At 41.4% G+C, this 16,019-nt stretch overlaps 1 protein-coding gene across 4 annotated transcripts in view; it reads right to left on the bottom strand.

Moving 5' to 3' along the window:
• The window catches only part of LOC122671965 (eukaryotic translation initiation factor 4G-like), a 28,417-nt gene that overhangs the window by 10,616 nt on the left and 1,782 nt on the right, over positions 1-16,019 (bottom strand). For 2 of the 4 annotated variants that reach the window (XM_043869462.1, XM_043869470.1), the window contains exons 7-8: positions 14,347-15,741; positions 10,905-14,263 (exon numbers count right to left, since the gene is read on the bottom strand). In XM_043869462.1, coding sequence (XP_043725397.1) covers positions 10,905-14,263; positions 14,347-15,741 — 4,754 coding nt within the window. The remainder of the gene's footprint in view (positions 1-10,904; positions 14,264-14,346; positions 15,742-16,019) is intronic. The other 2 variants (XM_043869478.1, XM_043869486.1) reach the window with 2 other exon arrangements.

Here is a 16,019-nt window from a genome sequence, read left to right as displayed (position 1 = left end):
TGAGAAGATTATGCCTCTAAGCATGGAATTAGAGGCCATGCCCTCTATCGTGGCTCTTCGGATCCTTATAATTTTGGATAGCGCGTTTTTGTCTAGGTTGGGTCTGGTTTGCCTTGTTGTGGCCCGGGTTCCCTCTTTAGGGTGTTGTAATTGGGTGGGGTTCTCCCCCTTCTCTTCTGCTGCCCCTTGCCTTTTGTTGGCTTGGCCTTGTTTTTGGTTTAAGTTTGTATGTTCTCCCCCCCCCCCCCCGTTCTCTCCTTTGGTAATGAAAAAACTATGCCTCTAAGCATGGAAATTAGAGGCCATGCCCTCTGTCGTGGCTCTTCAGATCCTTATAATTTTGGCTAGCGCGTTTTTGTCTAGGTTGGGTCTGGTTTGCCTTGACCTGGATTCCCTCTTTAGGGTGTTGTAATTGAGTGGGGTTCTCCCCCTTCTCTTCTGCTGCCCCTTGCCTTTTGTTGGCTGGGCCTTGTTTTTGGTTGGCGTTTGTATGTTCCTTCCCCCCCCCCTTCTCTCCTTTGGTAATGAAATTTTTTTATCATCCAAAAAAAAAAAAAAAAAAAAACAATGGAAACAAAAATAGAAACTAAACTTTGGCAGCATTAAGATAGGATCTTTCTCCACTTGATGGGTCCACAAGATCTCCTAAAAAGCATCCCCACACAAGGCCAATATGGGCTGTAACATTGTTCACGTGACCAGTGTTTTGGTCTTTTTTTCTTCATACTTCGATCTACATCATCTCTCTTTTCACGTTGTGGCTCTTCTTCTTCCCTTCGTCTTTCCTCTCTTCTTCCTTTGTGTTGCAGGTGTTGGTTGGTCTCAAGGTTCTATTACATTACATGGTATCAGAGCGTTGAAGATCCAATACCCTTTGTAACTTGAGACAAGCCAATAATCAATCAGTGATCATATTTGAAGATGACAGAGAGAGAGACGATGGGAGAACGAGGGGAAAAAATTACTGAACCATGATAGTTAAGAATGAATGACTATCGTGAGATGCATCTAATTTATAATACAAGTCCAATAGAAGTTGTAATCTTAGCAGGAATCCTGCCAAGAATACAACACAAATATTACAACTAAATAAAACTACAACTACCAAAGAGAGCTAAAGACGTATCATGATAGACTCTTTTCCTATCATGATCACTTAACAAAGAAGCCTTAAACCGCGAATAGTACTGCAGGGGATTAGACACAAATACCCCTGCGGTACATAAGTTAGCATCCTTCTCATTTATGGTTTGAGGATCCTTTTCTTTCAGTTTTCTCCTCCTTAGGTTCAGCAGCAACCTATGCTGCCTTATTTGATTTGAAATCCTAGTTGAAGATGAAAAACTAGGGTTTCCACTACTGCTATTATTGTATCCCCTACATTCGATATGTTTGCATAAAACCTCCAATCGGTTGTTGGAATTTTCTGGGTGTTCTAAAGAGGCTTGTCTAGGAAGCTCTTTCTCTTCTTCTTGGTTGCTGGATTTGATGATTACTACTACTTGATTTGTGATTGATGGATTATCTTATGTTTGTCATATGATCTACTGGTTGCTGGTTCTTGAAGATCAGATCACTCAACATTCAAGTTCTCAGGTACTTATTATTTGGTGGTTGGCTGTATATCTCCCAATCCAGCCGTCCAATCACTCTCAACTTTTTAGAGCTTTTTCTCCTGCATATATCCTACACTCAACCTGATATGGGTGCTGCTCAGATCTGTTGATGATTTGTTCTTCAACCATACTTCATGTGGTTCATATGGTTTGTAAGGCTGGAAGATTTTGAAGTGTTTTCTCTCCATCTTATGATCTGTTTGCCTATTCTACATATGGATAGATTCATAGAATGACATTTTTTTGAACCATTGTTTTCATGGTTTTATTTAGCAACTTGCTATTTTCATCATTATTGCTGAATTGGAGTTCTAGCAATCGGATTCATATCTGAAATTTTCCAGTGGGTACTAGCCATCAGATTCTGAACAGTCTTGCCGCCTTTATAAGTATTCTTGCTGGTTTTATCGTGGAGCTGTTTTTCTTCGTAGCTGAAGTTCTGAACGGTTGCCAGATTCTTGTTTAACTCGACTGCTCTATGCTGGGCAGTATCTGTTATTGCTGGTTTTTTTGGTAACTGCTGTTCTTTATTTTACTTGGTTAATTCCTTGTTGGACTGGTTTAATTGGCTGCTTTTTTTTGTCATGATAACTGAGGTTATGGTGAGTGTCCAAATTACTTCCATTAAGCTCAGTGGAGCTTCAACTTATTTCCTACCGGCACCAGCGGTTAAAGTTTATATTAATGCAAAGGGAAAATTTAAAAAATCTCAAGTCTGCGCAACCATCTGCAGATTGTTAAGATTATGATGAATGACACCCCCTGGTGGAGGCTGGAGCGCTGGTAAGAGAACAGGGAGAAATCGGAGATGGAAACTCAGAGTTGCAGGGGAGAGAGAGAATCACACAACCACACACTCATGTTGAGCAACCCAAGCATTTTTTATTTCAAATCTGTTCTTTAGTTGGGTACATGCAAGTATATAAAGAGGAAAACAAAGACTCCTACCCAGACAGCTAGACTCTAACTGAAACTAATGAAACCAACTTGCATCCAAATTCTATCTCCTATTCCTACGAATCCAACTCAAAACAAAACAAGATAAAAACAAAAGACATCAAGATTAACTAAACTACTACCAGCCCTTATTAGACCAAAAATCCAGGTTGGGCTGGTTCTGTCTTGGTTTGGCATTCCAAACATAGTCATTCTATTCCAACCAGTCGAGTGCTACTACAACAATTCTCCTACTCTAAAAAGAACTCAACTCCGTCGAATTTGGAAAAGGACCAAGGAGGCCACCCGAGTCAACACGTTGGAGGAATGATCCTGCAATCTTCTTGAGCTTCATGTAGGGGAGATCTTTAGCGGGAAGAAACTTCATTTCTTTGTTGCCATGCTTGAAAAAGTAGGTATACGCATACCCACAATGTTGTGTCTTCTTATCAAACAGCCACACCGCCACGGTCGACCAACAAGAATATGGCAGTATGACACACCTGCAAAGGGAGGACATCACATTGAACCGTACCATAAATACACCCATAGAGTATGTGATCAAACACCTATCAGTAATCTTGAGATTAGTGTTGTTCACCCATGCAACCTTGTAGGAATTTGGATGTGGCTCTGTCTGCAATTCCAGCTCACGAACAACGTCCACAGAGACGACATTAGTGCAACTGCCTCCATCAATCACCATGTTGCATAATTGGTCATTGTACTTCATGCGGGTCTAGAAGATACTGCTTCGGCACCAATCTTCATCCCTAGTAACCTTGTGAGTGAGCACAACAAGACAAAGAATGTAACAAAGGTGTGGCTCCTCATCACTATCACTATCATTGACATCATCCGGCTCACTCTCTACCTCCAAATTAACTACCTCAAGATACAGTTGCTCTTCTGGGACATAAGGTATAAAAGAATCCTTATCAAATAAGCTACCAAACGGTAGGAAACCCTTCACATGCAAAACACTGAACGGCAGCCTTTGGCATCATAGGAGGTCTGTCAGAACCACGCCAAGGTGGAGAATATGGTAAGTTAGGTCATGAAGATGCCATCGATGAATCATGTAGTTTGTTGAATGACTTTCCCTAGTGAGAAGACTGCTATTGACTAGAACTATCACCCCTATGAAAAGTATTTGTAAAAGACTTCGAAATATATGGCCACTTTAGACTTTCTTCTACCTGATATGCTACCTGTACAGCGTACTCCATTGTAGGCATCCGACTGGATGCTAGTGTTGCACTGATCTGAGGAAGCAATCCATTACGAAGCTGTGCCACCAATACCTCCTCATCCCACTCAAAATCAAATCAAGTGCCAAAATAGTAAAACCTGGCAACATACTTCTCAACTGTCATGTTTTCCTATCTCAATTGTGCAAACCTGAGATGCATACGCTGCTTGTAGTTGGTAGGCAAGAATCGTCAGTACATGGCTTCACTCATCTCAGCCCAAGTAGTGACTAACCAAATGACTCGCATCCAATTCTGCTGTTGGTGCTTGATCCCACCAGACTCAAGCATCGCCTTTCAGCTTGGATTCAGCCTCAATCAACTCGTACCATCTGAAAAATATCTCCAAACTCTGAACCTAGTCAAAGTACTGGTAGAGGACCGGTTAGGAGAAAGGGAGGAATCGAAGAAGAAAATCAGAGTTGCAAGGGGGAGAGAAGACCGCATAAGAAGAAAGGGGGGAGAAGAAGACCGCACAATCACTCTGGACATGCAGGAACTCACAAACACTTCACTATTTCATTCTTCAAATCTGAGTTCTAATTGCATGGTTACATGTACAAATAAAGAAAAAAGAAACCCAACATGAAAAGGAAACCTACTCAAATTTGGACACTCAAATTAATTAGAAAACTAAATTCTAATAGCTATCACCTACTTAAGTCATCAAAATAAAAGATTCCATGTTAATCCCAAAATAGAATAAATAAAAATCCTGAAACATCCTACTAGCCAAAAACCTGAATTGGACACGGTTCAACTTTGTCTGGATTCTCAAACGGATTTGAACTGACCCATGGAACCGTTCTTGCATCAATTCCCCGGTGTTGAGAAAAACACACCCACGAGTTTTGTAGAACGGTAGAACTAAAAGCTCACGAGTGGAGGCTATCAGATCCCTATCTGCAACTTGAAGAAAACCAAAAATATGAAGCTTTAGGGTTGCATCCATGTCTGGAAAACTATGGGAAAGAACAAACTCAAAATGGACACATGTTGTTGTAGTAGAATCTGCTGTGTATTCACCCATAATAACCACCTCTCATCTTCTTTGACCGGTACTGGTTGTCTCACATTTGAGCGGTCTTCCTATTGTGTTCACCCATTCGATTCTTCACGTGGCTGCATTGTCGGTATCACCTTCTTTGACTCTAGGGATAGTTTGTCAACCAATCCTTGAAGAACAAATGCCAGGCGCATGTGAAAAGATTGTGACTTTGAAGGAAGGGACTTCAACTTCGACTGGAAGATTGTGACAGGAGGACGACACATGGTGAGACGTCACCTTCTTTTTTGTGTGTTTTTTTTTTTTGGTCGGCGGAACCCTAGAAGGAACTAGTCTCTTGTCACAACAAAGGGAGAGCAATTTAAGACTGGAATTCCAGTCTCAAAACCCACATAATTCAGAAATAAGAATAGAACCAGAAGTTAGCAGGTTAGGGCTCCTAGCCAAACCAGCCAAGTGATGGACACCCAATATGGATCGAGTGTAAATGGTGTTATAGGGTTGCTTGACTCCAAATTTGGTTCAGTTCCGATGGCCTAACATGGAGATATCAATAAGACACCAAATTAGAAGGTTAAGAGAAACCTTCCAAAAAGAGCTGCTTTCGGCTCCCAGCAGTGGCCAGTGTGAGACTTGGTGGAATAAGCCTGACCTGCAACTTTGGGTCCCTTCTGATGGCAAAAATTGAAGATGGAAGCCTGAGAAAGAAAGTAGAAGGTAAGAGGGAAAATAGAAGTTTCAGAATGGGATGGAGGGAAAGAGTGGATCGAGTGGAGTGGATGTTGGGATGTGTGGTGATCAAAAACCCAGCAGGGTTTGGTGGAGGGATATGGAGATATCACACTCAGAAGTTGCAGCAGATTTCTAAGTACAGTAACACAGCAGCCTGCACTCGATGGGGAGGAAATAGCAACAGCAGCAGCTTCAGTCACAGGAGCAATCAGTAGCAGCAACAATCACAGTGCAGCAAGAAGACTCGAACAGATAGAAGAGAAGATGAGATAAAAGAGGAAAAGGATAATGGGATTCGGCTCTCCCAGTCAGGCTCCTAACAGCCCTTCAAGTCTTGTTCATACTTGACAAAGGAAGCCAAATTTTGCAGCAAAACAATCTTCATTAATCTGATAAATCGTGGGGATGGCTATAACAGCCTTACAATTAAATAGAAGCAACACCTGCTTCCAAAGAAAAGACAGAAATAGAAACTAACTTATTAACTCAATTTTTAAAAATTAGAAACTGCCTTAATAACTCAACTGACTAACTTAGGAATATAAGTTACTACTAACTACACAAGTGGGGACAACTATAAGTGACAATCGGCCCTCACTTGTATTACAAAACTTTGCCAAAAGAATGACAAGTATACCCCCACGATTCTGGGTTTGAGAGACCCAGCAACTCCCAGCGTAGTTGGGCTGGCCCAACTTAAAGTTGGTTGGCCCTATGGCCTAGTGGGTTGGTCCACAAGTTGGTGAAGTGAACCAGCCCTTTTCCCTTGGAGTCTTCTTAAAGTATTTCTTGCCAAACAACTTGGCTTCTGCATCAGAGAGGGAGAAAGGAGATAAGGAGGGAGAGTCTGTGGAATCAAAGGTGGGGTGGTGGAAGAGTGATTGCTCAGGGGTTAGGCTTACAGGAGGAAGGAAAAGAGTGTCAAACCGATTGAGTTTTTGGTTTTTTTTTTTAACATCAAAGGCAGGGGTTTACAATGGGGATCGAAGGGATGGGTGGGGTTTCAATGGGAGTTTGAAGAGGGAGAGGATTGTTGCAGGAAGGTTATCTCTGGGAATCGAAAGAGGTTACTGTGGAAAGAGATGGTATTACTGATAAAATCCAGCGGGTACTGCTGGTGTAGTTTAGGGAAATCAAAACTTCAGAAGCAGGGGGAAAAAAAGGAAATAAAGGAATGAAGAACAAAGAAAGGGAAGTAGAAGATTGATCGAGTAATGTCGTCCTAGATTGGTAGAGGACCAACTAGGAGCCAATAACCAGGATCGGTTATGAACAGGTGAATCGGCTAGGTCAAAATAGGGTTTTTGGTGAAATTAGGGTTAGGGTTTGATGTGTGGGTTAATGTCAAGTTGAGTTAGGGGAGTCTATCAGTGAGGGTCCTGAGATGTTTTGATGGAGTTAGGTATGTAAACTTGAATGGGCAGCAAGGTTAGGGTTAGGGTTTCGGGTTTTTGAAAAGAGGAAAAGATAGATTTTTAGGGTTTATGATGGTCAAATGAGGAAGCAACTTGGATCGTGTTTTCCTTATGGTGAGAGGAGAGTTTGATCCAAAAAAAGAGGGATTTTGCTGGCTGGTTTGGTCTAGGCAGAATTTAGGTATTGGGAAAAGTGAAAACAAAAAGGGCGAATGTTGGTATTAGAAGAAGAGAGATTAGGGTTGGAATGAATCAAACTCACTGTTGTTGCAGATTTCCCCTAGCAGCAGCTTGTAGATTGAGAAACTTGAATAAAAATTGAATCTTTAACTAGAACTTCAAGGAGATCTTCAAAGAACTTGAAGGAAGGCTTCAAAAGAACCACCCGGGCTTCAAACCACAAGGGGTCGATTGGATCAAACACCAATCCCAACAACGAACCACCCAGGCTTCCCACCGCAAGGTGTCAATCAGATCAAACACCGATCCCACCAGCCTTGATCAAACACAAGACAAAATTCTTCAATGGAGAAGAAGAGCAGCAAAAGCTTTTCATTAATATCAAATTTTGTGTACAATACTTGCCCTCCCCCCTTACAACCCTATATAAAAGACTCAAAAAAAGACTCCTACACTAAAAAAGAAAGGCCTAACCCAATCCTTAACCTATTAGGAAACTTAAACTAACTAGGAAACTGAAATAGACTCAAAACAGAATCCTAATCTAGTCCCACTAAACACTTAAAAGAAAACACTAAAATCACTTAAATTGAACCATTGGTTGAACCGGTTCAATTTATGAACAAAAACACCAAGATAAAATGGAACTAAAACAACTAATCCCGTATGCAACCTACTTACCCATATTTTAGACCCATAAAAGTGGCCCATTACATAGAAAACACATGGGATCAAAGGCCCAACATATATATAACCCAACCCTAGACTTATTATTCCCATTAAAATAAGCCTATTTCAGTGATGAGTCTGAATCAAAAACCATTCTCTTAGAGAATACCCCTCAATCATACCAATAAAACAATAAATAATATAGGTCAGCGGTGAATACATTTAGTAGTGTCAACAAGCACCACAACAGGCCACACCACCAGATGACCACATTGTAGCTAACATCCACCTAAGGCTAAATCCCTAAAAGGTTCTAGTTTTGGACCCTGAACAGGCGAAAAGATCACATAAGCAACATTTCAACAATACCGGGTTGACTGCCTCTTGATGAAAATACATTGATTATGAATTGACATCACTGCTGCTTTTGAACGCCTATTTTAAAGTGGTAACTTAAATAACTTCCAATAATAACCAGTGTCTCATCTAAAAAGCCTAATGAGAGTTTCTCAATTAATTTCATAATTGTCACGGCATCTAGGGGATCCTAGGCATTGGAGGAGGGGGAAATAATCAAGGCAACACCACCAAGAAGGTGTCAAGGCGTTGCCTAGGACGCCTTGACAACTATGGATTTTTTTTCAATGAATTTCATCACAAATGTTAAATGGATTTCATTTATTTATGAGCTTTAGGTCCCTAGCACCTTTGGCCAGTTCAAACTTTTCTTTAAGTCAGTACTGTCCTTTCCTTTTCTACCGGGCATCTCTAACAGCTTAACAATTTTAACATGTAAGTTCAAATTTATTTACATGTTATGTCACAACACTTCCTCCTGGTGCACTAAGTCTCTGCTACTATACAAGTAACTGTGTTCTTTCACCATCTTTCTGTCCCTAACCACAAAACAGTAATACATGTAATTCTAGCATCAGGTTCTCATCCATTAGCCTACAGACCTCAATGACCATGTTTATCAAACCCTTGAAATTATATGTAATTGGTAAGACTAACCCTGTTCTGTCATCATTTTATCATCATTCCTCGTTATCCTCAAAGCTGTACAAGTGGTTCACCTTGGTTTTCCTCTCTCCCTTGATGAATTGGTCCACTTTTTGTAAGCCTTAAAAAACAATGTATTGGTTCCATTCCATTTGCATTGCCACTGTCTAAGGGTCTTTACATGAACCAAAGAGCTCATCCAGAACTGTCCATTTGCATATCTGTATGGCTGAACAGCAGCACACTTGTTAACAAGTGAAAAGAAGCCGTATTAAAAAATGGTTGGCTGAGAGTTTTCATTCCGCCACACCCCCCCCCCCTAAACCTATCTTTGACTTTCTATCTTAATGGGAACAGGTAACATAGAACAGGGGACAGGAAAGCATGGAAGCATGATAGTGGCTAGTGAGTAGTGATACAGATAAAGCAGGTTTTGAAACCACATCTGTAATATCATCTCCAGTGAAATTTATCATCAAAAAAAGCAGGCATCTTAAATAAATGGGAATGTATAATCTATCTCAAGAAAGCTGCTCAATCTACTATTACACTACAGATAGATTAATGACAGTACCAAGATTAACATTTTGAGATAACCAAGAATTTAGAATTTCCAATTAGATGAAAAGAATCAAAGCAACAACAAAGATTTAAGCCCACTACGATGCTTTCACGTATTTAAAGGACTTAGTATAAGAAACTAGGCAAATCAGACAAACACTGTTTCAAAATATTTGATGGAGTGTGGTACTAATAAAATACAGGAAATACATGTCATCAAATTTGAAGGGGATAATTCTCTTCACTTTAATACAATTTGTAACACGAAGGAATAAACATCATCAGCTAAGTGCCAACAATCTGAGAAAAAACGTGAAATGCCACGAGACTGCCCCAGGTGATTGAGTCTATCATATTTACAGTGGGATAGGCTTTTACATTGGAAACATTTCGGGGTATCTCTACGGACCTTTTCATGAGAGAGTGATCTTTAGTAATTGGTGGCTTCTTCTACGAGGATCCTGGATCCTCATGCATATCCAGCACCAGTGGCTTCCTCCCGTCGTATACCATTAAGCTAAGCTAAATGTGGACAGTAGCTCGTCAGCTAACCTTATCCCTGCTGGTAATAGTGGTTTGTTTAGAAATGAAGAGGGGACTGTCCTATTGGTTTCCTCTGCCCCATTGCTATATCTTACTCCATCATGGCTCAGATTAAAACAATCATTGAAGGTATAAATATTCCATCTCTTAAGGCCCCATTTGGTTAGAAGTGAAGTAAAAAACACAAAAACTAAATGGAATTTTTTCCTATCATTATCAAGAATAATTGTGTAACTAACTTTAAAAATACTAACTATTGTTACTAAGTGAAACTCCAGTTTTCAACCAAAATGTCACTGGAAATTTTATGACCTCCTATCCTCTCTAAGCTGGCCTCACATGTTCTCATATTACTTTACATCAACTCTACTTCCAACAGAACTCCCCAATTGGAAGTTTCTTTCAAAATGTCTTTTGCATTTTATTTTACTTCGCTTTACCACCATATGTTTTGTTTTACCACAATCACTTCACTTCTGACCAAACGGGCCATGAGGGATGGCTGGGTTCCAGCATTAAGGGTGATTCATGTACATAATTGGAAGGCTTATGGCATCCTCTCCAGGTGCATGGAGATGCATGCATTTGATCAAGAAGGCTACGGCATTTTTTTTCCTTCTCTTTGAGGATGTGCTCAGCCAACTTGATTTTTAGATGAGCCAGACACCAGGGTATTCAAAAACGATTCGTGGTGTATGGGATCTTATCCTATTGCAAGTCCCCTGCGTGGATCTTTTGAGCTTCAGGCTGCTGCTTCTTCTTAGACAAAATTTTCTGTTATCTACTATTTTTTGGGCCATGGCAAAACAATATAGAGGGTAGACATTATGAGAAGTCAAATACCACCAACTTAAACAAGTTAAAGGGACAAGTTCGGGTGTTACGATTCAAATCTAGTATCAACAACAATTTTTCAAAGATACCCACGAAGTAAAAATTCAAAACAAAAATAAGAAACAATACATTCAATAATATAAACAACACAAAGTTATACCTGTAGTATTCTCTAATTGCAGATCTGGACATCTCTCGCAGACGCTCTTCAGGCCAAACTTTTTCTGATGGAGCATTTTGTGCCATGGCAGATCCCTGCACACGTGTGGCGGGTGAGTTTGCCATTGACCTATCAAACGAACGATCAGCGTTCCTTAAATCCCGGTTTCCAAAATAGGAATTTCGTTCTTGTGAATTTGATTGGTCATAAGCAGTGGGACGCATGAACCTGTCTGGGGCAAATCTTGGCATAAGATCCTCTCTCGGGTTATGAGATGTCCACTCAGATACAGAATTATAACCATTTGGGCCAGCTGTCATTCTTCTGTAGTCTCCAGTGCTGGGATAAATATCAGCCATGGGACTAGTTGAAACCAATGGCTGCCCTCTGATAGACATTCCTCTAGCAAGACCACCTTGAGGACCAAGAGTAATAGAATCATCATCAATTGGCCTTTGAGGTAAGGGGACTGACAGGGTCCTCTCATAAGAATGTCTATCCTCAAATCGAACATCTTGACCACCAAACCCACGGACCGGTGGCTGCATCACACGGAAGCCACCCATTTGGGCATTTGGAGAAGGTAATATGGTTGACCCTCTCATACCAAAATCCATTGGTTGCCCCCTTCTTGCTGAGGAATTAATGCCTGAACCACGAGCCAACCTACTTGTTTGAGCTTGCCGTTCTTGAGCTGCATCTCTGTGCACTTCCTCAATCTTTTTTGGCCCCTCGACTTTTCTTCTTTGTTGCCATTTGTTCTTTCTAAGATCAATGGCATCTTTCAACATGAACCTCACTCTAGAAGATAGCTTCATGTTGTTAGATAATTTCATCATCATTTCAAAATAAGCATCCATATGTTCCTTGGCTTTAGGATGGTCAATTATCTCCCCAATTGTGCTCATTAACTTGCATAGAGCTTCAACATCTTCCTCGTCCGGATTCTGATATTGTGAATCCTGTCCCAGCAGCTTCTTTATGCATTCATGCATTATTCTCTCAGTCAACATCTTCTTCTTGTACAATTCCCCAATCAATCGAATATTACCCAGCATTCGCCTTCTTGCCTGGACCTTCTTCTCCTCTCTTTCCACTTCAGACATTTTAACTTCACCTTCTTCTTCATCTCTGTTAGCTTCTGCTTGCTCCATTTCCCCCCTCTCGAATTCCTCCTGGCACTTATTCAGAAGCAATCTCTTAAAGGTGATCTTCTCATTGTCCTCATTAATTTCAGGCAATGCACTTGCAAGATGGAAACAGAAGTTTGCATACATTTCACAGAAAGTTGGTTCCATAAGAGCTTTATCAAAGATCTGTGAGATGACACCACTAAGAGTACCAGCATTGTCAATGTTAACTTCTTTGACTTGTTCAAAAAGCTTATCAAAGTTTTGAGGAGTTAACTTATTGAGGATAGCTTTCAATTGTCTTTGCTTGCATTCTTCCTCATCAGAAGCTTTTCCCACTACATACTTCTTCTCAGCTTTGTGCATCATCTGTGAAGGAGTCTGAGGTGATGGGATCAAACCTTTCTGAATACCAGTAGCACGTTGCCACCTGTCTGAATCAGAGTTATTTCGCTGAATCCCTCCCTGAGGTGCAAGGGAATGCAATGGCCCACCAAGAATCCCAACAACATATTGGGGAGATGGCTGTCCTCGTGGATCCCTAAGAACACCATGAATTCCACCTTGACCAGGTCGAAAACCTACAACAGCACCTCCATGAGGAATATCAAGACGTAGGTCTCGTCCAGAAGCGAAAGGTCCAGGTGATTTGCTCCATTTATCATCATCACCTACACCACTCCCGCGGCGGTCAGCCCGAGAACCCCCACTTGGCCTATCTACAATTCTACTAGCGGGTGGATATGATTCACGATCAACAATATGAGATAAATTGAGTAGACCACTCATCAGGGAATCCGCTATGTCAGATCCAATTTCAAAATCTCCAGGAAGATCGGTACATTGCTCTGAAAAAGTCAGCAGAAAATCTCTAGAGTACTTCTTTTTTCCCATAACTTCATTTCCATCATCATCAGGATTCACCAAAACACCACGAACCCATTTTCTATCATCTGAGATTTTGAGTTTTGGAGTAGAAATGTCAGCTGCATCTTCCCAATCATCTGGCTCAGCTTTACTTTGGCCATCTTCCTCACTTGCAACAACACCCTTCTCAGTATCAACAACAGGGTCCTGCTTCACATCAGCACTGACGCTGTTGTCTATACTTTCTTGACGAAGCGCAGTGTCTTCCTTTTCCTCTGGACCCTTGTATGCATTATAAAGATCCGAAATAGCACCAGCAGCATCTGCGTTCTTAAGAATTTCTTTTCTCTTCTTCTTCCCCCTTGTAGCTGTATTCTTTGACCTATTTGGTTCTAAGTTCTTATCCTTGAGAGCTGATACCTTAGTCAAAACTGGCCCTCCATTAGTATTCTCTGTGTTTCTCCCCTCAACCTTCCAAGTAACTTCAGATGAAACTGGAGTTGGACCAGTAGCTGCGTCCTGAAGTGAGTTACCAGATTCCATAAAAGCTGGATCTTGACTATCAATGCTCTCACCCCGTCCAATAGATGCATCCATGGATGAAGAGTTATCTTGATGAGAAACCACAGGGGAAACAATGCCCGAAGATGTGATTTCAGCAGCAACAGAATCGGATGATGTTGTAGCAGATTTTACTAAGTTATCAGTTGTTCTATCAACCTCTGAAATGGAACCTATATCTTCGTTCAACTCCTGTTCATTTTCAACAGACTGAGACTCCTTATCACCAACAATTGTTTCTTTGTCCTTGAAGGACTCGTCCTGAAAATGTTTACTGACTTCCACAGAGCCGGAAAAAGTGGATCTTACAGGCATTTCAACATTATTATTACTTTCTTGGGGCCCTTCAGATAATTTAGTTTTCCCTTGTTCCTGCACAGCATAACCATCTTGTTTCACATTGTCACCAGCATCCAAAATATCAGAGGCGGTTCCATCAACAGAAGTGCCTGATGGTTCACAGGTGGACACCCCCCCAATCCAAACACTATCTGTCAACACTTCAGAAGAATCGTAACTGCCTGTATTAACACCAAAGACAGCAGGTTCCTGGATAAATTCTGAGGCACTTCCTGAGGTTTCCACTAGACTAAAAGTTGTTTTACCTCCTACAGTTTCTGGCATTCCATCTTTCAAGGAATTACTATGTTCCAAACTACGAGAAGGCAAGCTCAAGATAGAGGTCGATGACCCAACAACCTCTGCACGAGGAGATTGCATCACATCAGAATGTTTAGCAACTTCTGTGGAAGTCTTTAATGAAGATGACTTCACACTACCTGCAGATTCAGACGCACCTGCCTGCACCAAAGTCATTGCCTAGTTAATGCAAGAGTAATTGGAGGAGGAGAATGCTGGGACTAAAAAAGCAAATAGCATAATACCTGGTTCAGCAGTTGCACATGTCGCAGATCTTTGTTACTAGGCTTCTTCTGATGATCCTTAATAGAATCCGATCTTCTGACAGAATCTCCCCTTCTGCCCTCGGTGTTGGATGCAGTAGATACCAACTCCTCAGGAGGGACAGTGGTAGTCGAAGAAGTACTAGGGGTTGCTGGCCTCTGCACTGATGCAGCATCTATGTATTTAGTTGAGGCAGGTAAAGAGACAGAACCTGATGGTTGAACAGAGCCATTACCAACTGCGTCAGAGTCCTTCTGTGCAATATTCGAGCTAGCTTCCCCAGGTGGCCTCACCAATTTAGATGATTCACCCTTGCTCACAACGGGCGAAGCAATTGACACCATAGAGGATCCAACCTTTTCTATGATTGAACCAGAAGATGGCTTAAGTGTCACCTGAACTGAAGTTGGTGGAGAAGAAGATACTAGCATATGAGCATCGCTGGCATGTTCCAAATTTGATATCTCAGCACCACCATGGACCGGAGGCCCAACCTTGGTAGATAAAGGAACGAGAGAAGAAGCATTCATAAATGAGACAGTATGAGGACCTTGGCTGCCTGGATAATTAAACCTAGCCGAGGCAGAACCAGGAGTCATCTGGTTAGTAGTCAGGGGAAGAGAAGTTTGACCTTGAAAATACATGGAAGGGGAATTATAAGAGCCTGCTTGTATAGGAGAATAGTAGTTTATATGATGGGAAGGATTAAATGAAATGGGCTGGGACTGTGGCGGCACATTAGGATGTGATCTTGGGCCCGATGACCCACCATCCAAATATAAATCTGTCCTTTTATCGAAACTCAACTCTTCATGAGTCTCAGGGTGAGTTATTTTGACAGGTTTGCGAGGACCACCAAACTTTCCACCTTGCTGTTGTGCAAACTGTGGGGCAATCCCAACTCCCAGGTTTTGCAACTGAGGAGAGAGCTGATGATTCAATTGAGGTGGGAAGCTCAGGCTCTGGCCCTGATGCATCATCGCCTGAGGCTGCAATGGATGAGATTGGAGACTTGAGACAAACACCTGCTGCTGGACTTGAGAAGAATTTCCCACTGGCAGTTGCATAGGCATTTGCAGAGAAGTAGGTGCCTGAGACTGAATTTGGGCATTGGGGGCACCAAATTGAACAGAAACCTGTGGCTGCTGAAATGGTATCGGCATCCCAGGAACAGTATGGACAGACAACTTCTGCGTTGCTGGGGTGGAAGGTCCAGATGGAACCTGTGCATGAACATCCTTTTTACCCTGCGATGGAGGTTGGGAATCCGCAGAATTTACTTGGTTAACAGTACCCACATCCTTCCTTGATTGTTGCTGCTTTGGGACCGTAGGGATTGGCAACGTAGGCACAGCTTTAAAAGAATCATGCCGTGCCTGCATAATAGAAGAATATCCCTGTAATAGTGAGAAACTCTTTTGTGGTTTGATTTATACGAGAAATTTTTTTTTTTCCTAAGATAATGCAGGGAATAGAAATATACACTCAGCATTGGGTTTAGTCCTAAACAAGCAAAAGATGACACCAACCACTCATTTCACTTTTTCCTACTAGCAAGACCATTTAGTGTTACCAATCATTTTTCTAAGTTCATTGACATATCAAATGCGGATATGTCAGCTTCTCTGCATCTGAATTCAAACATTTATTAATT

This window comes from Telopea speciosissima, chromosome 1, assembly GCF_018873765.1.
Source record: "Telopea speciosissima isolate NSW1024214 ecotype Mountain lineage chromosome 1, Tspe_v1, whole genome shotgun sequence".
Classification (NCBI taxonomy): Eukaryota; Viridiplantae; Streptophyta; class Magnoliopsida; order Proteales; family Proteaceae; genus Telopea; species Telopea speciosissima.
Note: the sequence above shows the minus strand (reverse complement) of the source record. Positions and strands in the feature narration are given on the sequence as shown.